The sequence below is a fragment of the Amia ocellicauda genome, chromosome 5 (assembly GCF_036373705.1).
Source record: "Amia ocellicauda isolate fAmiCal2 chromosome 5, fAmiCal2.hap1, whole genome shotgun sequence".
In the NCBI taxonomy this organism is placed as follows: Eukaryota; Metazoa; Chordata; class Actinopteri; order Amiiformes; family Amiidae; genus Amia; species Amia ocellicauda.
Window position 1 is genome coordinate 42,095,728 of NC_089854.1, and position 27,782 is coordinate 42,123,509.

General features: G+C 38.1%; 1 protein-coding gene across 1 annotated transcript in view; it reads right to left on the reverse strand.

Annotated features, from left to right (window-relative positions):
- Positions 1-27,782, reverse strand: part of efcab6 (EF-hand calcium binding domain 6) — a 38,011-nt gene that overhangs the window by 9,471 nt on the left and 758 nt on the right. The window contains exons 2-19 of the mRNA XM_066705263.1: positions 27,476-27,632; positions 22,816-23,036; positions 17,043-17,122; positions 15,852-15,918; positions 8,642-8,778; positions 7,313-7,431; positions 6,765-6,895; positions 5,385-5,533; positions 5,146-5,256; positions 4,787-4,907; positions 4,176-4,346; positions 3,908-3,988; positions 3,256-3,416; positions 2,723-2,875; positions 2,260-2,434; positions 1,703-1,817; positions 497-630; positions 38-264 (exon numbers count right to left, since the gene is read on the reverse strand). Of these exons, the coding sequence (XP_066561360.1) occupies positions 38-264; positions 497-630; positions 1,703-1,817; positions 2,260-2,434; positions 2,723-2,875; positions 3,256-3,416; positions 3,908-3,988; positions 4,176-4,346; positions 4,787-4,907; positions 5,146-5,256; positions 5,385-5,533; positions 6,765-6,895; positions 7,313-7,431; positions 8,642-8,778; positions 15,852-15,918; positions 17,043-17,122; positions 22,816-23,036; positions 27,476-27,614 (2,492 nt within the window). The 5' untranslated portion in view covers positions 27,615-27,632. The remainder of the gene's footprint in view (positions 1-37; positions 265-496; positions 631-1,702; positions 1,818-2,259; positions 2,435-2,722; positions 2,876-3,255; positions 3,417-3,907; positions 3,989-4,175; positions 4,347-4,786; positions 4,908-5,145; positions 5,257-5,384; positions 5,534-6,764; positions 6,896-7,312; positions 7,432-8,641; positions 8,779-15,851; positions 15,919-17,042; positions 17,123-22,815; positions 23,037-27,475; positions 27,633-27,782) is intronic.

The following is a 27,782-nucleotide window of genomic DNA, read 5'->3' on the forward strand; positions in this document are numbered from 1 at the left end:
CTACATTTTTGCAAATACCTCTCCTCCCTCTGCTCACCTGTGTACTGAATCCAACCAAGGTTGTCCCTCAGGCTTCTGAAATAGGAGGAGGAATTCGGGGTAGTTTAAAGTGGATCCAGGCTGCAGTCCCAGAAGGCCCATCATGCGCTGGTACTCCTTCTCTTTAATAATGAACGTGAAGCTGTCAAACAGGTCTCGGAAGTCACGCATGGTGACGATGCCATCGCGATTCCTGTCCATCTGGCGGAACGCAGCGTAGAGATTCTAAGAAAGGAAAAAAATATATAGATACATCCAAAATGGAAACTGCAAAACAAATTTGTTACATAAGTTAGAAATAATTCTATTAGGGGGAGCTTTTTCACTTTTCATGCGATGTGTAAAATCAATTCATATTCAAAGATTCAATCTCCAGTATTTAAGAACAGCAAGGCGTTGAGGTTCAGACTGCTTTAGGATGCAAATTGCTTTTACACAGTGTCAAGGTTTTCCTTACCTCAAAATTTTCATTCATGTTATCTTTTAACTGGCTGATGCACTGTTCTGCTGTGATGTAGTGGACCTGTTTTCCATTGACACCGTGAGCTGAGCTGCACCGAAGGGTTGTGTTTGCGCTGGTGGCTCTGTGACCTGGGCAAAGCAATGCAAACATCAGCACCTCCATCTTGAAATGGATCTTATCAAGTTAGCAAAATATTAAACATCCTAATTTTTAAGTGACAGCTGTTCAAAATATAGAAAAGACAGTAATATATGTTCAAGGAAAGATCTGTTACATTTTGCTTATTAAAATACAAAAAGATTCCATTCACGTTTCAAATTAAGCAAAGCTTTTCAAGCATTTTAGATGTTTTTTCAAGCTGAACTTGTGCAAGTATGAGAAACATCTCAGAGAATACGCAAGTCTGTTATGGCTCCTACCTCAAGTATTTCATCCTTTACATGCTTTGTGATGGACCTTTCTTTGTGGAAATAAGTCAAACAACAGGCAAATCATTGCGGGAATCACATTTTGTATCTTTATAAGCCAGACCGACACTCAAAGAAACTATTGAATATTATACATTGTAGCAATTTTTTCCTAAGGAGTTCATTTTCCACAGAGAAAAGTAGCTATTTATACTTAACTAACACAGTGTCTGCTCTTTTAATGGCATTTCAAAAGACCCAAATTAATGCGGTACCCTGCTGCTACAATACGGAGTTTCTAGTGAAGGAGATGCATAATGCAATGAAACATCAAGAAATGGAAATGATTCTGAATTTGGGCTCTTCCTCACACTAATGAGAGATAGGATACTTCTTCATTATAGTTAAACGCAAGATGTAACCAGTGAGAGCAAAAACCCTGTATCTTAATGGTGATTATGTGAAGATCATTAGGAATGGAGGACAGCAATAGATCCTTACTGAAATACATAGATCAACGATCCAACAGGTCAATAACATGAACACTGTCCTCATACATGGGTCTGACCCTTTATGACAGTTATGTGTTTTTAACAATTTGTGGACTTGAGTTTGTTTCCTTCAAGTACAAAAAGAAGCTGCCCTGTCCACGCCAGTTACATCTGAGATGGTTTTGCTCTTTAATATTTGAAGTGAAGTTCCTCCTCTTGTGCAACAAAAAAGAGAAGCCAAACATGTGCATATTCCTTGTCTTTCTTTCATGTCCTCGTGATCGACTACAATTCTTTCTTACCTTCAACTCTGGCAAAGAATTCGGAGTCAGGAAGTCCTCCGTTCCTAAAACCCAGCGTGTCTGTGAGCATTTGAAACTGTTTATCATCGAGGATAATTCTGCAGTCATTCAGAACCTGAAATGGTCAGGTTATACAGACATGACTATCACCCGTCTGGATTGCATGTCGTAGCAACAGGTATGCAAACACGCCTTACACTGAACTAGCATACTGTTATTTATAGCCCAGCTCTTTTCCTGAAGAAACAGTATAAGCCCACCTTTCGTTTATAGAAAGATTTAAAGTTGATTGCTAAACTGTCAGGATAACACTAATCAAACAACAATGCTGTGCAAATCGTTATTATTATTATTTATTTATTGATTATTATTATCATTATCGTTATCATTATTATTACACTGTCATGTAGCAGTTTGTTAAAACCATTTCATATGACAAGTAGTAGTTTCAGTATCTTTGTGTTCCCTATTCAGAACTCCACAGGCACACTCAAATCTCTCTTGATTATGATACTTATAGAGTCAGGTAAAATAATAAGAAAATAAAAAAATCCCACCTTCCTCAAATCTCTTTTCGAAACTCTTCCGCTAGGCTCTTTGCGGGAAGTCTGGAGACATTCCTGAATGGTAATTTCCCGCTGCGCCAGGTGCTCGTTGAGTTTTTTCATAATAATCTCCTCTACTGCCCTGCTTTTAGGATGATTAACTTGCTCTTTTTTGGGCTGTTTTGTCCTATTAAAAAAACAGGCATTTCAACATGTTCTAGGCTGAAAAAGAAATCCAATTTCTTTAAAAAACTGAGATCTTATAGAAGACAGAGTTCTTAGATCCGCATAACCTAAAGTAATCACAGTGTAAGATACTGAAGGAAAAGAAGTGAGATGGAAAATTACACTGATATGAATCTGTAATGAAAAGTCTACCTGCAAGAGAAATGAGAAAGTGAGAAATTAAATCTGCCTTAATGTTTATGGGAGAAAAAAAAATCACGAGAAGACATTGTTGGCCTTTTCTCATTACCTTATAGAGGAGCCCCTGCTTTTCCTCCCTTCATTTTTCCCAGCAGCCTCCGAAACGACGGAGTCTTCAGACGGCAGGGGAACCCCCAGGTTCTGAAGAAACTGCCTGTAAGCGACTCCGCCAGATGCAGGGTCTATACAGGGCTGGCACAGTCTGTGGGGGAAACACACACCTTGAACAAATCTGTCTCTCGTATTAAGAAAGTTGGTTCCTTCCCGTGACTCTTATTCAAACTTTCTGAAATGATTGCAGGAGACAGATGAAGACCCTTTCCTTTTCTTTTTATAATATTTTCAACCATATAGACAAAAACACAAAAACAGTTAAGGTTTCATTACACTATACATGCAATGCAAGGGACACACAGAGTTATGTTAGGTAACAATTTTTCTAAGCACCCTTATTGCTCCAGTAGTTCACTTATTTTTTTGTATTTTTTTTTATCAGTGGCAGGCAATGCAGTAGTAGACTAGTCAATGTTAAGTTGATCGGTTGCAATTCTTGATTCGTATGCAGTAAGGGGAACAGCTCACTTGTGGAAGTGGTCGTCAGAGACAGGCAACCCGTAAGTGTGCAGGACCTCCCTGAGCTTTTCCCGACTGACAGTTCCCATTGCTGTTGAGTGGGGATGTCCAAGAGCCTCCTTTACTCGCTGCAGCTGGTCAGTGAGTTTGTCACGTAGCAGCCCTTCCACCTGCAGGCAGAGAGGTCACAGTCAGAATAAACAGTAGAGCAAACAGGTATAATGGTCAGGGCTCTGGACTCTGAAGGGTTTTGGGTCCAAACCCAGTTGGGGGACACTGCAGTTGTACCCTTGAGCAAGGTACTGTACCTAGATTGCTGTAGTATAAACCCAGCTGTATGAATAGGTTAGTATTGCTGCCTCTCAGTCCCTGGGACCAGGTTTGGTTCCAGCTTTGGGTGTTTGTCCATGTGGAGTTTGCTTTTTCTCCCTGTGGCGGTCTGGGTTTTTGCCAGATGCCCTGATTTCCTCCCACATCCCAAAGCCACGCTGCTTAGGTTGATTGAGTACCCTAAAGTCATTTGAATGTACTGTGAGTCTGTGAGTGTAGCCCTGCAATGGACTGGTGTTGCCCCCAGGGTGTATCATGCATCAAGCCCTGTGTCTGCCATGTTATGCTGTAATTATAAAAAAAAAAAAATTGCTATTTCTTCTTTACTTACAGCTTCCCATGCAAAAGGAACATGTTCTGGCTCTTTGGTTTGCTGGGTCTCCTTTCTTCCATTCAGCCACTTGTGTCCCTCCTAGTGATGAAAGAAAGCAAAGCTCAGGACCTGGCATCCATAACTCTCAAGAGGTTAAAGGAACGTGTTGGGAAATCATTTGCTTGGGGCGATCATATAATTGCATGTTGTTATCTAGTTTTAACATGAACAGGAACTTTTCTAGGAAAACATGGTACAATCTGCGCCTCTTCGAAAACAAGCTTACCAGGGTCTCCTTCATTTCAAACAACTCCAGAAAGTGATGGTAGCTAATGACGCCAGTGTGCTCAGGATCCAGTAAAATCATGAGCTCTTTAAACTGCTCGTCTGTCAACCTGAATGTCAGACTTTCCACAATCCGACGCATCTCAGCGCGAGTGATCTTCCCGTCCCGATTCTACAAAGAAATTCAAACATTCAAAATATCCAGCCATGGGGAATGAAGGAATGGAAAATGAATTATTGATGTCTTTACCCCCCGATGGAATACACAAGAACGCATACGTTAGCAAAGAGTGCGTTCCAGAACAAAACGAACTGCAAATCGAAGCAGTTTTTGTTGTCTAATGAAACGTTGGCGAGCTCCAGGCCTCCTTGAGAACATAATTACAGCTTAGTGTTTTGTGTACACAATTTTTGAACTCGACAAAATGTATTGATAAAGGAAGCAAACCACCTCTGTATACCTCCTAAATCTTCCAAAACGACATGCTGTATGAGACACTTACATTGCTTACATTTCACAACCAGGAACTATGTTGGACTGTTTTCTCATATTGTTTTTCTTTTTTTATTGTAAATACTCGTATCGTATGTTTCACAACTGAGATTTCTTACATCATCGAACACCAGGAAGGCCTTTTTCAAGGAAGGGTAGGCGGCCTGCACATGGTGCTGTAGTGTCTTCAGGATGTGTCCAGTGCTGGGTGGCTCATACACTCCAAGGACTGGATTCACCCTGAGCCAATGAGAAATCAAACTCCAATATGCCAGGGCACAACTCTGCAAATCTCAAAGGCATGCTAACTCTCACTTCATTATATTATTATATTTCTTAGTAGACACCCTCATCCAGGACTTACAATTGTTACAATTGGTGAAATCAAGAAAGACAAAAAGATGGACAAACTAACAGACAAAACAGACACATGAGCAGTCACACAGATCATGGGGCAGAAACACTCCATCAGTCTTACCTATGAGTCGGTCTCATAGGCAAAGTCTGTCCATTGCCCTCAGCCACAGTGCCTCTAAACTTAGTGAGGAACTGGTCCCAAGCAATTCGTCCCATTGCTTTAAACCCGAAGCTGATTTTGTCAAACAATAAATAAGACATAAATAATAAATAAATAAGCTACATAATACTGATCGATGAGATCCAAAAATATAAACACGTGTTAATATTAGTATTTAAAGGGCATCTAGTCCTCATTACCAATTCATCAGGCCCTGAAAGGTGGCCTCACTCATTGCGAAGAGAAAGTTACTGAGGACAGATTGCAGGTCCTCCAGGGACACAAAGCCACTCTGGGTCACATCAAATGCAAGCAGGGCTCTCCTGATGTTCTCGTAGTTCAACTGCATCTGGATTTCAAAAACAACGACACGAGAACAGAAACGTGGACGTCTGGAAAATATACAAATGTCCTATCATGGTTTATCAGTATGAAAAGGTATGGGGTATATTAATTTATTAAACAGTTTCTGTCCATGACACACCACACAAGTTATTTTGTGTATTAGGGCCTATATGGAGAGAGAAAAAACACTGAAAATGGAAATTTGGAAATTTGAATAAAAGGTTGAGCTTGGGAGGATTCCGCTGACATGGGTCTTGATGATGTATTAATTTTATTTATGCATGCATTTTATAGTTGAATTTCAAATGAAGTGTGAAACATATTTAGCCAGGTCAAGTTTTAAAATACTATACAGAATTGATATTCCATTCTTAGAAGAGGTGAAACAACAACTACAATAACAGCGATCCCACTTTAAAGGTGAGCTCAATTTCTTAATAACATCAATTCAGATATTGACATGTCAAGAGGCAAAGCAGTTACTGGTCATCTGGCACAATGAATAATACACTGATATCAAGATTAACTCTTTTTCCTATTTTCCCTCTATAGCTTTCATTGATATGCTTTCACTTTCTCTTGTCAGTGCAACAAAAAACAAAGAATGTTATTTTACGGCTGAGTGAAATGAAAAGAGGAATCATCTCTCTGATTTTCTGAAATTTAGAAAAACAGCCAGTCGAGGAACGCAAGGCGTGGCCCAGTTAAGTGGAGAGCAAAATCAATCAGTTTACTCAACAAACTAGTTTCTCAGCCACAAAGGAAAAGGGACAGCACAGTGATTCCTCCAGGAGAAACTTGCTTTTTGGGTCATGTGACGAGTCTGTTCAAACAGGGCTGCAGTTGCTATGGAGAAAACTGCCTACAGTTAGGAGGTGCTTTGTTAGCTACCTTAGCAGAAATTAGTTGTAATTAACAAGGCTACACAGGAGACTATTTTCTGGGCAAACATTTTAATTAAAAAAATGTTCTTCGTCACATGCATGTCTTTCACCAGTTAGTGCCTATTTTTCTGAATCTGTGTGCTCTAACAGATACTGGAGGTTGTCCAACTGCTTTTCAGCTCGTGGCTTTTGTATCAAAGCTTTCAGTGTTTATTCACGCACTTGTGGGGTACATTTTCAGTTTGGGAATTAATAATGCAGGAGAATTATACAGCTTGAGATTTCCATAGCCCTGTTTTGGTTTGGTTTGGTTTGCTGTTCCTGTTCTTCTTGAGAGAAAGAAACGCTTACTTTTTTCTGGAAGATCACCTGGATTTCGTCTAAAGTTAGACCCTCAACAGAGGGATTTGCAGTGGCAGTCACGTGTGTTGTATTTCGCAGCTGTTTCTGTTGGTCTTGATGAACAGCTTCCCAGTTCAACACTGTAACCAGCATGTTGACAATTTGTGTTTTATGACTTGTCAGAAGATTTTTAAGCTGTACACAATACACAAAAATTATTCTGTGATCTGATCTTACATAAAGATTGCTTACTTACTATCCCAAGATAAAGTGGCAATGCAAGTTAATAATATATAATAATATAGTGTGATTATAGGAATGTCTTCCTAAAGTGAAGAATACTATGAGAAATTAAATATTCCTCTCTCTCTTTAACATAACCAAGGTTCTGTACATAGGAGTTTGCCAGATTATCTTGGGAGTGTACAGGTGACATCAGGGTATCTTCACATGTAAAGTGCAAAGTGTTTATATTTGTAAATTAGATTCATTTTCAACCTGATCTAAAGGAAGCCTCGTTTATCGTAATCATGGTGATTTAATGGTTATTCCCTTACCTAGCTGAGTGCTCTCTGGCAGTGCTTTTCTCAATCTTTCACAACTGAGGCCAAGCTTCTCCAGAAACTCCTTGTAGGCCAGAGTGTTAGAGTTATTCGGGCTGTAGTGAGACCAAAGCCTGCAGGAACACAGGGTTTAAAACGTATATTAATGTGTTTATGATCTCAACTTGTTTCAACAGAATCCACCACCAATGCTAATTTCCCTCCTATCCCCTAGACAGCCAACAAATCAAAGGAACATTTAAATGAGCAATGCACACAAAACACAAGCATGATGAGATTAAAATAATATAGAGTGTGCCAGGTCTGTGGAGGAACTGAAATGGTGACGGGACAGGTATGTAGCAAGGAGGATGGATCCCAGTGAAGGAAAGCTGGAGAGGATCATATGAGGGAGAAAAAATAAATACTGACAAGGAGCCAGCTTAAAAGATAAAATCCAGAAATCTGCAGATGCAAGACAAAGACATTGTGCAGGAATGCTGGCAAAATCCTACTAAGAAAGAAGGAGTAAAAAATGATACTATCAGTGTTCTGTAAAGCATCACTAAACCAGTGAAACTTTTATATGATGTGACTTTTTTATTTGTATTTTTGTAAGAATTTCTGGTAGCCTCCATATACATAGTAGCCAGTGCCAGGTAACTACCATATGTATGGAAGCCAGCCCTATAAACATATTCCTCTTGCACTACATCCATCATAGGCTGTAATAAGGTTCTGTCTGTCTCTACATATTTTCAATATCTTCACCCTAGGATAACATCATGGCTGTATCTGGAGATATTCCCATAATCACCACTGATGGTGACACCAGCTGCTCTTCTCTCAGCTTCGACAGAGCTCAGGTTTGTGTCTCAGAACCGCAGAGGTGGCAAAATGGGAACTGAATTCAGCAATGATCAACAATTCTAAAAGGGTTGCCAGCAAATATGTTCGTACTTTTATTTATTATTTAATCTGAAACAAATAATTGTTAATATAATGCCAAGCTTGCTCAGTAAACATAGTTTAAACCCAGTCAATGAAAATGCAACTCAAAGTGCCTGTAATACAAAAACCTAGCTTAGACACCTATATGGTCTACAGAAATAAAGTAATGACATCCATCCATCCATCCATCCATCTATCTATCTATCTATCTATCTATCTATCTATCTATCTATCTATCTATCTATCTATCTATCTATCTATCTATCTATCTATCTATCTATCTATTTATTTATTTATTTATTTATTATTACAAAATCTTTTGTCCTCAGATTACAAAGCCTATGGCCATTACAAATTCCAGTCTTGTTCTTCTCAGCTGCTCTCTGCACTTACTTGCTGAATTCCTTACTGGTCATTGGGAAGCAGTAACTCTCCAGGACTCTTCTAAGTTCATGCTGCTGAATCTGGCCATCCTGATTGTAGTCAAAGAGACGGAAAGCCCTTGTGATGTTCTTTAAATTACTAGCAATCTGCAAAAAGAAGTCAAAAATACCCAAATTAAATAAAAAGTAGCGTGCCTCCGAAACAGTAGCTGTTGGTAAATGTGATCAGGTGATTCTAGTTCTGAGGCGTACAGTTTGTCTTTTACATATAATAATGGAACTGTTCATGTGTGTATTTAAGGAATGTATGTTTGAACAAAGAAAACATCTGTATATATAATCTACTATACACTTGAGCATATATGTATACCTACGTACAAACACTGTTCATGCAATACCTACACACACACACTCACACACACACGTATGTGTATGTCTTCAAACTCGATGACCTCTACACTCTGTAGATAGTTAGTTTGGTTTCTAATAGGGAGGGGGGACGTGAGCGAGATGCATCATTGATAATAAATGGACCCTACTGGAAGCAAAATGTATAATTTAAAAAGAGTATGTACAGTCAGTTTTGCTAAGGCAGAAAACCACTGCCATGGAGAGCCGAGTGGAGCTCATTCCCTTAGCTTCTGCTGAGGGGGGAGAGAGGCACTGCCAGGAGGGAGAGCCCATTAAAAATCGGCTTGTGCGCTGCTGCCGAGGCTCCAGGCAACTGCATAGCACAAGAACAGACAGATACTAAATATACCCCTCTTCACTCAGGGGTAATGGTTTTCTTATGTTTTTCAAAAGATCTTTCTTTTTAATTGCAAGCATTGTTAGAAGCATTGCCAGGTTCCTGTACAGAAAACTGGAATAGCTGCTACTGTGCGTCTCCCTGACATGAATACAGTATTGCTTAATCAGAGTCTCAAGCCTCAAGCGGGTAACACTGACCATACGCCACATGATCGACAACAGATCAACTTCAACGGCCATGAGGGGAGAATCTTGTCACCTGCCAATCCAGCCACTTCAATTTACGCAAATCTCCTTTTCTCTGCTACATCTCTTAAAATATCCTTCCATCTTCATTTGATTGTGATTGTACCGTCACCAACACAATCATTGGTTCACAGATCAAGCCAAGAATCTATTATGAAGACATTAGTGTGTCGGAGTGTCCCGTTTCCAAGCAGAACAGACTTGACTTTACCTCGATATATGAGCACTGAATGACTCTATTTTTTCCCAAGACTTTAGAGCTGTGTATAATTGAAAGAGGACAAACCAAAAGTATTTGGTTACTTTTCCGAATATTCTTTAAACAACTACGAAAAAATGTTTCTGCCACATGTACAGTAAAGTAACAACAAAAAAGCTTTAATCCAAAAAGGTTTATTCAAGCACTTCTTACAACATCAAAAGAGGGAAAAAATTAAAATTAGTAAGAAACTACTAAAAAAAGGCACCAAACTTTTGGAAGTATCGGCTAATTAAAAATTTATTAAAATCACAAAGGAATGGGGATATCTTAAACAATTAATGAGCTGAAACAGTATGATCTAATCTCATCTGCTAAATCTTATCTCTTCTCCCTTTGCATGCTTTCTTGCTTTCCTCTTAATGTAATGCTTCACTCCTGATGATGCCAATTTCCCATTTAGCATCTGTACAGATTGGCAATGCTTCAGGGCTGGCATTTTGCCTTTTGGAGAACAGCTTTGCACTCTATTTAGTTGCCCTTCCAGTTATTAATTAATAATACGCTGGAGTTTGTTTACTATGGTATAACACATTAATCGCTAAAGTCCAGGGTAAAGTATAAGTGAATAAAAGCCATTACGGTTTCTGAACTCCTACTAACTGCGCTAATGTGAACTGTGACCAATATTTCCTTCTGCCAAGAACCTCTCTAGGAACACATATGGAAAAGCAGATCAGGACTTCACAAGGAAACTGGGTCTTTGTGTCAATTCCTTTGTCCTGCTTAGCAAACACAAAAGCATTTAGCTTTCAGATTTATATTTTGTTAGATCGTGTGGACACCGTTCTCTCAGCACTGATTGAAGAAGATACGGTGTGCTGTAGTGGCCTATGGCAAACGTCAAGGTCTTTATTATATCTAAGCTGTTATTTATGATGCTATCAAGTCTGATTAATTTTCCTCCTCTCCGTGGAATATGGTAAAGCATTTTCTAAACAATCTGTAATGACAGCTGGAAAAAAGTGTTAGCTCTCTGCCTTCTGTTAAGTGTGTTCCTTGCTACCCAGGTTAACCTTGGCTGTCAGGTTGAATAACAAGCTGAAAAGAAGATGTGGGTAGGATATTCTGTAGTAGGGGGATTTTTAACAATCCAATCATAGTTTAGGTATGTTTTTGTAGACAACAAATGAGAGGTTCATATTTCCCTACATTAAAAGTACAGCAATACAGGAAGAAGATTTCAAGGTACTAGTATGTGTTTGAATTGAAAGGAAGCTGTTTCAATAGGAGAAATGCATCAATAAATATTATTTCCGAAGGCAAAAGATTAACATTTTATGGTACAGAATAAAAAGAGTGCTAGTTACACATTACTCACATTGGAAAGCTAAAAAACCTCTGTACCTTCAGAACAGTTGATTACAATAAGCAGAAATAGTTGGAAAACTGCAGGTTTGTGTGTGCTGATATACAGATCAAGTCTTCGAGATATCCAAGGGAACAGAAAATGGGAGAGTTGTATTTGACATCAAACCCCCTAGTCTGCTGTCCTGAAAATCATGAACTGGCAGAGGAAAAAAGTTAAAAGATCATGTCAGTGCTCTGCAAATGCACTTTTTGAACACATGAAATTAGTTCCCAGTATTTGCTAATTAAGTTATATTTTCTATCACAAATTTGGATCAATAGTCTGATGTTGATGGTGATATATATATATACACTCACCTAAAGGATTATTAGGAACACCTGTTCAATTTCTCATTAATGCAATTATCTAACCAACCAATCACATGGCAGTTGCTTCAATGCATTTAGGGGTGTGGTCCTGGTCAAGACAATCTCCTGAACTCCAAACTGAATGTTGAATGGGAAAGAAAGGTGATTTAAGCAATTTTGAGTGTGGCATGGTTGTTGGTGCCAGACGGGCCGGTCTGAGTATTTCACAATCTGCTCAGTTACTGGGATTTTCACGCACAACCATTTCTAGGGTTTACAAAGAATGGGGTGAAAAGGGAAAAACATCCAGTATGCGGCAGTCCTGTGGGCGAAAATGCCTTGTTGATGCTAGAGGTCAGAGGAGAATGGGCCGACTGATTCAAGCTGATAGAAGAGCAACTTTGACTGAAATAACCACTCGTTACAACCGAGGTATGCAGCAAAGCATTTGTGAAGCCACAACACGTACAACCTTGAGGCGGATGGGCTACAACAGCAGAAGACCCCACCGGGTACCACTCATCTCCACTACAAATAGGAAAAAGAGGCTACAATTTGCACAAGCTCACCAAAATTGGACAGTTGAAGACTGGAAAAATGTTGCCTGGTCTGATGAGTCTCGATTTCTGTTGAGACATTCAGATGGTAGAGTCAGAATTTGGCGTAAACAGAATGAGAACATGGATCCATCATGCCATGTTACCACTGTGCAGGCTGGTGGTGGTGGTGTAATGGTGTGGGGGATGTTTTCAGGGCACACTTTAGGTCCCTTAGTGCCAATTGGGCATCGTTTAAATGCCACGGCCTACCTGAGCATTGTTTCTGACCATGTCCATCCCTTTATGACCACCATGTACCCATCCTCTGATGGCTACTTCCAGCAGGATAATGCACCATGTCACAAAGGTTGAATCATTTCAAATTGGTTTCTTGAACATGACAATGAGTTCACTGAACTAAACTGGCCCCCACAGTCACCAGATCTCAACCCAATAGAGCATCTTTGGGATGTGGTGGAACGGGAGCTTCGTGCCCTGGATGTGCATCCCACGAATCTCCATCAACTGCAAGATGCTATCCTATCAATATGGGCCAACATTTCTAAAGAATGCTTTCAGCACCTTGTTGAATCAATGCAACGTAGAATTAAGGCAGTTCTGAAGGCGAAAGGGGGTCAAACACAGTATTAGTATGGTGTTCCTAATAATCCTTTAGGTGAGTGTATATATATATCACTATATCACCATCATCATTCGCCTATATTGATCCACTGCTGGATGAAGGCCATGGATGTTTCTACTTACTTCGATCTACAGCTTCTCTTTTCCACGTCACGCCTTTTAGGTATTTTTTCATCTCTTGGTATCCAGTCAATAGCTTAATTTGTCCATCTTTGATCTGTTCTTTTTGCAATGTGTCCGGCCCAATGCCATTTTAACATTTTCACTCTTTCAATTATGTCACATATTTTGGTTTTCTGTCTGATCAATTCTTTTTCTTATTCCAAGCATACATCTCTCCATGCTTCTTTGTGTCATCCACAGTTTCTATATAATTTTTGCATTAATTGACCAGGTTTCACAGCAGCACTGGTAGTATGCATTGATCAAATATCTTTGTCTTCAGGCAAGTGGGTAGATATCCTTTCAACAGTGTGCTGTTTCTCCCAAATGCACATAATCCTATTTTTATTCTTCGTTCTTTTGATTTCTTCCATAATATCTGTCTGTGCTGATTTGTTGTCCAAGGTAGACATAACTTTTGATTTTCTTTGAGTATCCGTTGATCTACTTCAATTTTCTTAGATTTAAAAACACGTTAAACGTGACTTTTGCTTGCATCTGAGAATACTTGAAATTGAAGCTGCAAGTCTTCAGGTCTTTTTGCAAATATAATGATGACATAATAGATAGCTAACCCTTCAAGTATTATCTTGAACACTGGCCCACCTGAGCATTCTAAATATTTTAACCCCTTTTCTTTTTCATATACCCAATGCGTGATCGAATCATGTTACAGGACACAATTAAGATAACTTAATTTGTCGGCAGCAATATTAGAATTGAGAATTATGCATTCAAGTATTTTCTGTTTTGTCTTGTAATTAATTTAAAACAATTTGCAGATTATATTTTTCACTTTGAAATTATGGATATGTTCTGTGTTGATCAGTGGCAAAAACTCCTGATTAAATCCATTTTCATGTTTTTTTCATGTTGTAACACAATAAAATGTGAAAATTTCCAAGGGGGGTGAATACTTTTGAGAGCCACAGTAGCTTAAATAGCTGCACATGGAACCAGCTAAACCCCACAATTTATAGGACCCTACTGTCACTTAGCGTATTGCAATGGGTGCTGCAGGTTTGAAAAAAAATCCCATGCCAGCCGTCCAGCACTCTTACAGCTAAGACGATAATACAGTGACATACATCGCCTTGAAATAGGTCCAAGGAGATTGTAGAGCCATATCATGTCACAGATTTGCTATTCTTCTCTGTCTCTGATGTCAGGATTCCCCTTCTACTCAATTTTTGTTGTCATCTTTGCTTTCTGAAACAGCGCTTGTCTGACAGGTTTTATTTTTGGAAGAGTAACACATCTCTCTTCATACCAGCTCGCGAGTAAAACGATAAGGAGAAAGAGAGAAAGTGATTTCTGGTGCTGGAGTTAAAGGCTAAATGGCTACTGGCACACTATTTGTTTCTCTCAAAGGACACTGTTGTCATTCATTCAGCTTATTGCTTTTGCACTCCTTTGATTGTTATCAGGTCTGACACTAGGCATGCAACTGCACGTGAGTCATGTAAAGATATTGTTGAATTGTGATTGTTGGGAAACTTGTACGTTGTCTTGAATAAAGGTGTCAACTAAATAAATAATTATAAGGATAGAAATTAAATGTTAAATGTTAAATGTTAAAGATCACTCAATAGACACCCAACCACTTAATAAGTAAATCCTGCTTAAGAACAATAATGTAAGAATTAAAGAACTGTGCAGTCCATATTGCCCACTCTTAAAAGCAATACTGCTACAGCTGTAACTGTCTTCAAGAATTATATGAGACTTAAGACTGTGAATACTTGAAGCAATGCATATGAAATGTACTTTTCCAATAATAAACAAGGAAAGACACAAATACAGATGCCCCTCTGACATCCATATTCTCTCAGAAGGACAATCTACAATTAAATGCACTACACTTTTTTTAATATTACTTTGAATAAATATTGATACTTGACAAAAGCAGAAGTGGTGAAATCGGCAATATATATTTAATCAAATATCTGAGTACATTTTTAATGAACTACCACATCTTGGGAGACTCACAATGGCACTGTATTGCGAGTACTATTTGAGTTTTTGCTAATCTCTGGAACATATGAATTCTAATACTATTTCTGCAGGAATATTTTAAAAACTGAAAAGAGCAAATCAGCTGGTCTGTTTACAAGCATTACAAGAAAAACCTACTGAGCACATAATTGTTGAGTAGACCTTATTGGAACATATTATGTAATCATCTTGATAAGGTATCCTGAAATGTATTCACTGATTGACAAACCAACATTTAATTTTCTTTGTGTTCTGACACATCATTCTGACAAATTCTTGCTTTATCAACCCACGTTTCTCTTCAAGTCCCATCTCTTATAATCACATTTTGATGGCTGGGATTTTGTTTTTAAAGGAAATCTGGAGATAAGCAGATATACTACCCTAAGGCAGTGTACATTCATAGCTGGAACCGGAGCCACAGTAAGTGTGCCATACCTTGAACAATATTAATAAGTTGGCTGCTGATTGTTGGAAGTGGGCCCTTAGGTCTTCGGCATTCATGTGTCAAAACAATTACCCATAGAGGCTTCGTGACATGCTGAACAATGTGTTGTAAAGCACTCTTCGAAATGCCATCCATAAGCATTATGAAAAGAAAAGGCGACACACTACTTATGTAATCAGTACCACTGTGTTTTGTACCTGTATAAGCAGGAAAAAATGCAATTCAATTTTAATGTAATACAAAATTTGACAAAAAAAAACATCCCTCCAAGGTATTCCTTTGCTTTCTAATTTCATAATGAAATTCTTCTGTTTTACAACACGCATACTTACATAAAGACCAACCTACTGCACACTTACTGCAAGCACACACACACACATTTATATTTATATCTTGGGGAGGCCTTCACCCAGCAGTGGATCGATGATGATGTGATTGTGACACAATTTCACAATATTAGGAGGGGTGGTTCTAGTTTCTAAAGGCGCACACACAGCACAACACAACACAAACAGCAAACCTTTTCTTTTAGGCGCCACTGTATGTCCCCTAAGGTCATAGACTGGGTAGCTTTGCTCGAACTGCGTCTAGGGAAAACAGTAGGCAGAAGGAAAATCAGTATTGTGCAAAGAATTCTGGTAACATTTTAAAGCCTTATCATTAACACTAGTGGAAACTATTGCCACAAACAATTGTCTTGGATTCCAGCTCGCAATTTCTGAAACAAATTACCCATTTCATTCAGTTTACTGCTGTGCTGAGATGGAGCACTGAGCTCTGCAGAGTTAACATCAACCGGAACATTTTTTATAAGGCATAAATTACAGGCCCCTGAACTAATAATAAGGACCCAAGGGGCATGTACAGTTTCAGATCTGTTAGCTCGGTAATTATTTAAGATAAGATACCAACATATAAAAAAACAAGAAATACCATAAATCAAACACTCTGCTTGCCTAGAAGAACATTAATACCTAGTTCCCTAATCAAATATCCATGAGGGAGCTCAGCATTTATTTTATTTTCAATTATTCCTCTTTTTCACAAAAATGAAGCGTGCTGTTTGACCCCTTACATAAATACCACCTAATTGAGGGCTGAAGAGATATTAACACTGACAGAACGAAGAAGCTGGAAAACAGATACAGAAGGCTGGATCTCTTAAGTTGTTTTTGTTTAGTTGTCAGCCTGAATTATCTAAGTGATGTTTTTCTTTTGTGTAGTACTTGAACAAGGCTAATCCAAAACATTGTTTTATTTTCCTCCAGAAATGTAAAATATAGACGAAATACAAACTCATTACAGCCGGACCACATTAGCTCTCTACCATTAGCTCTACCATACCAAGTTGCTAAACATTTAATCCATCTTTATCTGCAAATCACAAATTACTAACCCATACCCTATCACACTTTTATTCGTAGGTTGTAGGAGGCTGCTTCTGACAATGAATTAAACCACGCTTGGGTACAAAGTTGGAAATCGAGATTTTCAGATAGGGCTAAGATTTGATTTGGACTAGGCCTTAATCTAGATGTTCTATAATCAAATTGCTTAAGCCACCTCATGAATATAACAGGTTTATTCAAGTCTGCTTTCTTAAAACTTTTAACCTTTGTTAGAAGTGTACACTACCATTAACATAATAAAAAGGAAATGTTTAACTTGGCAAAAGACTGCATCACATATAGTCTGACCGTGGGACTCTTACCTGCTAATCACCATTGATGGTCTGCAGTATTTTCCAAGAAACTCCATGTAAGGAATGGTTCCATTGACCTTCTTTGGCACCTGTTTATCACAGACAGAAAAATCTTTTTACTGTTCTAAAACCAGATTTAAATTGGTTCTTTCACATTTTTAGAAAAATAAAAAGTTTAGGCACATTCATCCCTGTCCTAGATTTTTATACTATTAGATCTCTTTTGTGTTTTGTGTCCCTATATCTAACACACTGCAAAGTTTTCTCTTGCAGTACAAAAACATCCATTGAAATATATTTTAATGACCTCCCTAGGAACTTTACTAACAACACTACTGTAACTGCAATGATTTCTGCAATTATTTGAGTTTTACAGTGTCCCTACCATCTGAGTTAACTGCTTGGCCTTTAATAATTTATTAGTAAAATATCTCGATTTCCATAATCTTGTCTTCAGAGCTTTGCAGCAAAATGACATATTTGGCATTCCACAAGACACAAAGGAGCTCAGATTGCACAGGAATAACAGCTGAACATGAAAGAATGCAAGGAAGTATTTTTAATGAAAAATTATACCAACAAAAAGAAAACCTCTTGATACAAATATATATGTGTGTGGAAACGTACGTGAAAATGAATTTTATCATTTTCGACAAGCAACCACTCTAGCTGTCATGGCAGTGTCTGTGAAATGGTGGAAAAGAACAGACAGTGCAGACTGGAAACATGATTATAGTACAGTGACAATAGTGTAGCTTCGGGAGGTACATATTAGGAATCTAGACAGAAACTATTATTTTTTTCCATTATTTAAATTTTACAGCCTTGTTAAATAAATCACATTAATTGAACATAGTTTTTTTGTTTTGTTTTTTAACTCAAGCTCCTTAAATGTTTATATTTCTATATATCCCTAGAAATGAATGTCTCTTAGATCAGTGTTTCCCAACCAGTGCATTGTGGCACGTTGGTGTGCCATCATCAGGCATGAACAGGGGTGCAAAAGAATTGTGAAAAAGACCTGAAAAAAATAAGAATAAACCTCTCAATTATTTACATTAAATTAAAGTTCCTGGAGAATTGATAAATCTCAGAACCAGGCTTTTCACTGATAGTAATTTTCTTGTAGTTGTTTTTGTTTTCTAAGTTTATAACACAGAGGAAGGAACTGACAGAAGTAGGCCTAGTCACAGTTTAAGCTTGAAGTGTTTGTTTACTGCTACCATTATTCACATTTCTCAATTCCAAAATGCAACATTCTCTACACGTGCAACCGTCCATTTTCTTTTCATAAAGCCCTGCAGCTCCTTTGTGGACTTTGGTTCCCAATTTATAATTACCCTGCTTTTAAAATCCACTAACCATCTTTTAATATACGCATTATCCCAGACTTAACATTGCTTTGTGGTTTAAATGCAGCCTGCCAGCTTGTATGGTGATAATTCTGCACAGGAAATACAGGTTGTGTTTCAAAATATTTCATTTAGACTGTAAAAATGTATTTGCAGTGCCCCTGCTGTGCCTTTTTCTCTAGAGCCATGCTAGTACAGGGAATTTAATTATCATAATGGTGAACTTATCTGCCCCCAAGTTAGTCTTTGTTAATTTATTTAATTATTTATCATTAGCAACTGTAAGCATTTTGTAAAGTGCCTCTCATAATTATCTTTATAATTGCAAACACTAATTAAAATATTTTTTTTCTTCAAATATCATTATGAAATGTGTTTTTTATTAGAAAAAGTCATTATTTTTGGGAAGGTTTTCAATACTGTATAATTTGTTTAATTTTGAAAACACTGCCAAGATTTAAGAGGCCACCATTATGGTTTTTTTTTCATTGTAATAATTTATACCTTAAGTTATTTCTAAATTTGGATCTTTGTAATAATTAGTAAATATATAATCCCTGTTTCCAAAAGTTTCTGAAATACATAATGAAAACTGAATGACAAAATCTTTCTTTTATAGGTCCATGAAGTTATGATTTACTATTCAATTATTATGTAGCGTTCTAGAAGGGCTGATGAGTAGCTGTTAACATCTCTAAAAGGTAAAAACAGTTTCAGAGACCTTCACCTTATCCTTTCCAACATTCATAATTATACACTCGAATTAACTGCCAATAACTGTTATCTGTGATGTCTTTCTGGATTTTCTGGTAACCAGAAACAATACTGTTAATTCCTACAATATATTAGACATCCTTGTTTCCATTCCATTTTTGTTCAATTCCACTTTCTATGTCGTAGTAGTTTACTGCTTTTTTTGGCAGACATTATGAATTCTCTTCAGGAGATGACAATGAATCATAGGTGATCAAAACTCTTCTACGCTTTACAAGCCTAGTAGAAATACCCCAAAAATTGCTGTGTTACCCCAGAATAACACTTGGAGTGACGAGAAGTACACTTTGCATTTGAAGCATAAGTGAGACCTAATACATTGCATGTGCATGAAGAGTTAGGTCCATACATGTTTGTACAGTGACACTATTGTCATAATTTTGGCTGTGTACACCACCACAATGGATTTGAAAGGAAACAATCAAGATGTGATTTAAGTGTAGACTTTCATCTTTAATTTGAGGGTAATTACATCCAAATTGAGTGAATGGTGTAGGAATGGATGTTATTTGTAAATGTGGTCCCCCCAATTTTAGGGGCTCAAAAGGATTTGGACAAACTAACATAATCATGAATTAAATTGTGAGTTTCAATACTTGGTTGCAAATCCTTTGCAGTCAATGACTGCCTGACGTCTGGAACCCATAGACATCACCAGATGCTGGGTTTCTTCCCTGATGATGCTCTGCCAGGCCTGCACTGCAGCTGTCTTTAGTTCCTGCTTGTTCTTGGGGTGTTTTGCCTTCAGTTTTGCCTTCAGCAAGTGAAATGCTGCTCAATTGGATTCAGGTCAGTTGATTGACTTGGCCATTGCAGAACATTCCATTCCATTCCATTTTTTCACCTTAAGAAAGTCTTGGGTTGCTTTCACAGTATGCTTTGTGTCATTGTCCATCTGCACTGTGAAGCACCGTCCAATGAGTATTTAAGTATTTGGTTGAATCTGATCAGATAATATAGCCCTAAACACTTCAGAATTCATCCTGCTGCTTTTGACAGCAATAAATAAATACAGGGGAACCAGTTCCCTTGGCAGCCATACATGCCCATGCCATAACATGCAGTTCCTTCCCTTCTCCATACTCTTCTCTTCCCATCATTCTGGTACAAGTTGATCTTTGTCTCATCTGTCCATAGGATGTTGTTCCAGAACTGTACAGGGTTCTTTAGATGTTTTTGGGCAAACTCTAATCTGGTCTTCCTGTTTCCTGTTTACATCTGGTGGTAAACCCTCTGTATTTACTCTGGTGAAGTCTTCTCTTGATTGTTGACTTTGACACAGATACGTCTACCTCCTGGAGGGTGTTCTTGATCTGGCAGACTGTTGTCAAGTGTTTTTTCTTCACCAGGGAAATAATTCTTCTGTCATCCACCACAGTTGTTTTCCGTGGTCTTCAGGGCCTTTTGGTGTTCCTGAGCTCATCAGTATATTCTTTATTTTTAAGAATGTACCAAATAGTTGATTTGGCCACACCTAATGTTTTTTCTATCTCTCTGATTGGTTTGTTTTGATTTCTAAGGCAAAACTGAAGGCAAAACACCCCAAGAACAAGCAGGAACTAAAGACAGCTGCAGTCCAGGCCTGGCAGAGCATCACCAGGGAAGAAACCCAGCATCTGGTGATGTCTATGGGTTCCAGACTTCATGCAGTCATTGACTGCAAAGGATTTGCAACCAAGTACTGAAACTCACAATTTAATTCATGATTATGTTAGTTTGTCCAAATACTTTTGAGCCCCAAAAACTGCAGGGACCACATATAAAAATGGGTGTAATTCCCACACCGTTCACCCGTAACTACCCTCAAATTAAAGATGAAAGTCTACACTTAAAGAACGTATTGATTGTTTCCTTATAAATCCATTGTGGTGGCGTACAGAGCCTAAATGATGACAACTGTGTCACTGTCCAAATATTTATGGACCTAACTGTACTTTCCAGACAGGCACTGCCAAGATGGATAAGTGCTCTGGGACAAAGCCGTGAAACTTGTATTGCAGCTTCCCTGTTCATTTTTCAAAGTCCAAAGGGATCTTTGCTTAAAATAAAAAGTAATGAAAAAAAAAAAAAAGTCAGGTCACTGAAAAATAAAAGTGATTAAAAAAATTGTGCTGTCTTCGTCTCTGGAGTAAAAGGTAGTAAATCTAGTCCACGCTTTTAATTTTTCCATATTAAGCATTGCCAATTATGTTTCTTCTTTTGTACCTAACAGATTGAAATTAATCACTTGTTCAACCCAGCTCAAAGTTACAACACCCACACCAGCCCAGGAGGGATAGACAGCTTATATCCACCTCCCACTTCTTTTCACACAGGGAGCAGCAGGCATGACAATTCAGGTTGAGCTCTCATATGGCTCTGGCATTACAGGCTAACGCAGAACTGACCAGCAAGCCAGGGATACCCCAAGCAACCTCAGCACCCCAACCCCCCATTTACACTCATTTACACCTTCCCCAGTGGAGCTCCCATGTATAGACGTTTAGCGAGGTAGCCTGAATTTAACCTGTCAATCTCCAGGCAATCCTGTATTCAAAGCCTTGACTTTTAGCAGTTGAGGTATTTGACAACTCCTAGCCCTTTGTAATCTTGACAGTTTAATAGCAGCTTGAGCCGATCTCATTTAGCACTAATCATAGACAAGCCTTCATCAAATAACATTAAGGAGTCCAAGACAACTGCTAATCTGGGTCTGTGAAAACCAGCCTGGAGCCTGTGTCATTCAGTTGACAATAATTAGTATTTTATCGTGAAGAACAATGCGTTTCATTATATAATACAACATGTACAATTCTAAGACTGCCAATGCAAAATTAGTCAAAGTACAAACTCCAATCTGAATCTGTAGTGTTTTTCTTCATTTAATAAAACAAAACGTTAATTGAAGGTTACATATATTTTACATTGCTGGAAACCAACAGGGTGTTGGATTTTGTTTTAAAGCTTTAAAGCAGCAGGTAAACCATGTGTTCACATATGCTATAGCTACAATTCCTATCTTGGGATAAAAGTATTAAAATCAGGATCTTCCTTGCAAATGAGAAGTTGTATTCCAGTATACCTACCTTCAAATACCTAAATATTGTATGGATATAAAAGTGTGGTTCAATAATTTTTTTCATAGCCAGTTATATTTATATAGTTGCACATTAGCGTCATCTGCTGACAGATAAGAGGAACTAACACATTGCCGTTATGTTCAGTCATCTTAAAATATTTGTACCTTTTTCTGGAGGGGAGGTTAAACAAAATTCTGAAAGTAAAACAACACACAGACTAGTCCACCTATTTTAAATTATTGCATTCAAATTCATGATTGCATTTAATCATAAAGCTTTCCCCCGATTTGTATAGTTCTGCTATCAAAATTCTAATGATTCCTGTTACACAATAATGCCTTAATAACCACTTTGCAGAAATGCACAAGATTATGTGTCATTAACCACTGTAGACTCAGTAGCCTTTTTCATTTGGCTTCCATATGGTTTAGGTTACAGTGAAGTTTAATCTACCCCTAAGAATGAATGAATCTCACAACTATAAATTGTTATAAATTATAGTGACAAAGATCATTTCTCCATGTGGCATGAGAACCACTCAATCATCTGTCCTTAGATAAGTAGGGTTGTTTATATGGGGAGACTTTGTTCACTTACCTTACTCAACACTGCCTCAAACTGCGACTGTGTTAGCGGCAGGAGGAAGGTTTCAATGACACGATGGAATTCCCCTGCAGTCACGGTCATATTGCCTTCTGCGTCGTATGCTTGAAAAGCTCGTCGCAAGTCATCCTGCTTCTCCAATGTCCTTTGCCGAATGATCTTCTCAACGTCACCCACCGAGAGCTTATCGTCAGGGACAGATTTAACTGAAGTGCCTGGAGGGGGGAAATCTCCCTTTACATTATGTGAAATTCTAATGATAAATACATATATGTATATAAAAACCTTTTCAGGGGCCCAGCTATTTGGGATAATGGATTGAGAAATGACCTCCCCAAAACTACAATTTTTACATCTTAACCCCTTTAAAATGCAAATATGACCCCAATAAGTAAAAAGATAGACAAAAGTGTAAACAGCAAAAAAGTGTCCTCTGGGAACACAAATGCACACAAAAAATTTCATATGGGAGTAAACAATTCCATATGTGACAAAAAAATTTCATACATGAACAAAAAGTATTATACAGATCAAAAAGGGTGTCGTAGAGGACAGTCAAAATGCATCAATAATATTACATTATTTTAACTGTCAATCATCATTATTTACTGCCTAGTTTGTTGTCCTAGAAAAGCCTATTGACTTGTATTGTGTTGTACTGCATCTCGCTGTGCTGTTGTACATTGAAGTGTACTGTAACACACTGCATTGTACTATAATATGCTGTACTGCACTGTGATAAACTATTGTAGACTGTAAATTGAGTGAACATGAAGAAATTCCGATTGATTATATTGATCTTTTGTGATAGATTTTAGCCTCATTCTCAAGGTCTGATCATGCCTGTTAGCAAAGCAAAAGCAGGCACACACACACATGCACTCACTGACAAACACAGACACACAGATAAGTGTTGAATAGGTAAAATACAGACATGGCCGAAAGTATTGGTACCCTTCCATTTTTTTAAAAAACTAAAAATTTTCTCTAATCTAAGAAGAAATTGACAAAAGTATTTGGTATCCACCATTCTTTATTTCACATTCAATAGAACAGAAATGTTGCTTTTGATTTATGACGTAACATATTACTCTAAATAGTAAAACAAATGAAAATGGCACAGTTTTCTGACACTGGGCTGTACGTTTAGCTCCAAAATGCCTTGATAGTATTTTGATTTCACCCTGCCATGCACAGATTCAATGCACCCAGTGCCAGAGGCAGCAAAGCAACCCCAAAACATCACTGAGCCTCCTCCATGATTCAATGTAGAGATGGTGTTCTTTTCTTTGAAAGCTTCATTTTTTTTCCTGTAAACATGGAGTTGTTGTGATTTACCAAAAAGCTCTACTTTTGTTTCATCTGTCCAAAGGACATTCTCCCAGGACTGTGGGTTGTCCACATGCATTTTGACAAACTCCAGTCAGGCTTTTGTGTTTCTCTCTTAGAGAGAGGTCTTCTACCATGGAGCCCATTTTCATTCAGACAGCGACAGATGGTGCACCTTGAGCTTGAACGTCAGCTTGGATCTGTTTTGAGGTTTTACTTGGTTCTTTCTCCACCATTCGAACAATCTTTATCTTCATTCTTGGGTCAATTTTCCTCTTGCGGCCACGTCCAGGGATGTTGGCTACAGTCCCATGGGCCTTAAACTTCTTAATAATATTGGCAACAGGAACATCAAGCTCTTTAGAGATGGTCTTGTAGGACCATGCTGGCTATTATGTTCTTTCTAACCTCCTCAGACAACTCTCTGGTCTTCCTTCTCTTTTCCATGTTCAGTGTGATGCACACAGTGACACAAAACAGCAGAGTGAGTACTTTTCTCCATTTAAACTGGCTGAATGAGTGATAATGTGATTGAAGACACCTGTGATACTAATTAAAAGATAATGGTCTGCTTGAGGTATCACTACAATACAATTATTTCATATAACTTCTCAAGGGTATCAATAATATTGTCCAGGCCATTTTAGAATGTCTTTATAGAATATGCAAGAATTCAGTTATTTTTTGCTTTGTTCCACTGCAAACCAAAAACATGCATGTATGGATGACAAAAGATATTTTAATTTCAATACTTGTCAGGGCAAATGGTGCATTATTTGAATAAAATGCAAGGGTACCAATACTTTCGGCCACGTATGTCAGCGGGTATACTATATGGACCAAAGACAAGGCTGTTACACCGCTGTCCCCTATGATTTTTTGTCCTCTATGGCACTTTTTTGTTCTGTGATATGACAAGTTTTGCTGCTCTATGATATTTTGTGGTCGAGCATGACACTTTTTGGTCCTGTATGGCATTCTGTTTAGTCACATATGACATCACATGCAGATAAATTATCTTCAGGTAATTTTATATTGTAGTTACATTCCAGATTCTGAAATGTAATTAGATTATGATATTTAAATTACAGTCATTGAGGTCATTTAGAAGATGGGCATTCAAACAAATGGTTTTCCAGTTACCCAGATTCAAAATTCTTTATTCTATCATCTATCAAAAATCTAAATGAGTGTTCAGGGGAAAAGTGGCAATTCTGCAACTCTGAGTAACTAAAGGCATGTACACTACCATACTTGTACATTCAGACAAAGTCCAAGAAGGTCTTTCCCATTTCTGAGGGGATATACTTTCCTGATGATTTAAAATTTCTCAATGTTGGGATCAGCGGCGTCATTAGGCCTGGGCATCCAGGGCTACAGCCCCGATTGTTTTATGAATAGCCCCGGATTTAAAAAAAATGTATTTTTTTTTACAAAAAGAATAATAATAAAAAAATAGCCTATTCTAGATCCTAGATCTATTAATGTGTCATTCCGATCACGCATTAAAGCCCTCGAAAATAATATGATATCTTTGATCAAAAACGCAAGTATGTTTTGGGTCCTCTGTGTGTCATTCAAGCAGCAGATCTACTTCACATTACTTGGCACATACGCATTTTGTGTGAGCCGAGAGAGAGAAAGAGAGAGAGAGCGCACCTGTTACAGGGCTTGTCATTGTTGGCATCTGGTGGTAGCTAATTTAGGCAAGACTTGAGTTGAAGGGCAGCTATGGATATAAGAAGTATGGTTTTTTTTTATAATGATCATGAAGGCAAGGAGGCGCAGGCGAGGCTAGAGGAGGTGGAAGACGAGGACAAGTTATCCCCTGTAGCTGTAGCAGCAGATGAGTCAGGACATGAAAGTGCCTCAGCCTCATCTAACGTTACAAGCTCAGGTTGGTGAAGAAGAGGGCTCTTTAGCTAGATAGCTAGACTAGCTCAGTGGTTCTCAAACATTTTTGTCACAAGGCACACCATTTATGAAGGTATTTCCAAGGCACACCTTTACATATGATTATAGCTATGTAAATAATCATAAATAAGACTAATTCCAAGGCACTCCTGGCTAGCTCCTAAGGCACACCAGTGTGCGACGGCACACAGTTTGAGAACCACTGGTCTAGCTAGCCTGCACTCACTGTGATATTGTGGAACATGAGTTAAGCATAGAAATAAAGTGGGATGACCTTACTTTGCCTTTGTAGAAGTCTTCAAGCCATAATTTGTTTCCCCTGAAGCATATGTATGACTCATATGCATCTCTGCAACTGATTTGGTGATTGAAACACTAATTTTGTTTATTTTGATTCCATGTTATGAAAGCCAGCCTATGCACCTGACCAAAAACCTTTTGGTAGAGCACAGTGTCTCACATCTTATATTCATTTTACTGTAGTAAGTTTTGGGTCCTCTCAAATGGAGGTACTGCTCTAAGGCTGCTTGCTGCTAGAAAACTCACGTGGTCTGTTTACCTCAGTACTGCCAGAGGTAGTGAGACTGCCTATACCAGCTAACGACGTAGAATGTGGCAAGGTAGCCAGCTAGCTAGCCAATTTGTTCCTAAGCATCAAGATGAAACGAGACATAAGGTTTTTCCACACAATGTGACTGCTTATAGATAAGCTAGATATTTATGATTAAATGAAAATATTCCAAGAACAATATCAGAAGCACAGCTAAAGAGTTGATGTCTGATTGACAGTGTATAAGTCTAGCTAGCTAGCTAACGTTACTGCTGGCTGGAGATTTTTTTCAGATCAGTTTTTCTTTCCTTTATCATCCAAAATCTTAGCTCATTTTTTTTAATTAATACTCATTAAAAAGTGCACCAGATTAATACATTTAGCTGTTCAAAATAATTGTTTTTCTTCCGGGGGAGAATGAATGCGGACCCCCCTACTTTGGGTTTGGACTCTGGGCTAAGCCCCGAATATATTGTAATCCTAGCAATGCCTCTGGTTGTGATGCTAATTCTCCACAGTAAAAACAACAGTAGCCTGACTGCCACTAACTGCCAGTGTAGCTGGTAAGATTGTGAGATGAGCCCTGCATTTGTCTGGTTGGCAGGTACTATTTATTTGCTCATATATGTGTTTGTATATATATATTATGTATATATACTGCATATATAGCTTTAAATTTCACTTTTAAATATCAGAATTATTCTATTGTGTTTTGCAGATAAAAAATAAAACAATCACTCTAAGCAACATCATCCCAAACACAATAATATACTTTTCTGTTGCTCCATATAGAAATTGGTCATGTTTTCACACCATGTGGAGAGTTCAAAGTGGTGAGATTAACTCTTGGTTGATGCTTACTTGATTCAGACCTGATGGAGGTTTGCCTGGAGTTTCGTGATGCATTTCTCTCAATGGCAGACTGGGGTCTTGGGACCATCATGATCCCTCGAGACAGGGGGCGCAGATCGGCCAGATGAGGCTCCAGTGAACTGCTCATTGCTGGTCAGTTCCTGCACTACATACAAACATACAGAGACCAGTCACTTGTACTTGAGTAGCATATATGATCTTCAATAAAATTTAAAAGTATATATTATATAGTAGCTTGGTTGTCTTACAATATTACAATTTACTGTTATTTTTTAAAGCAATGTACATACAGTGA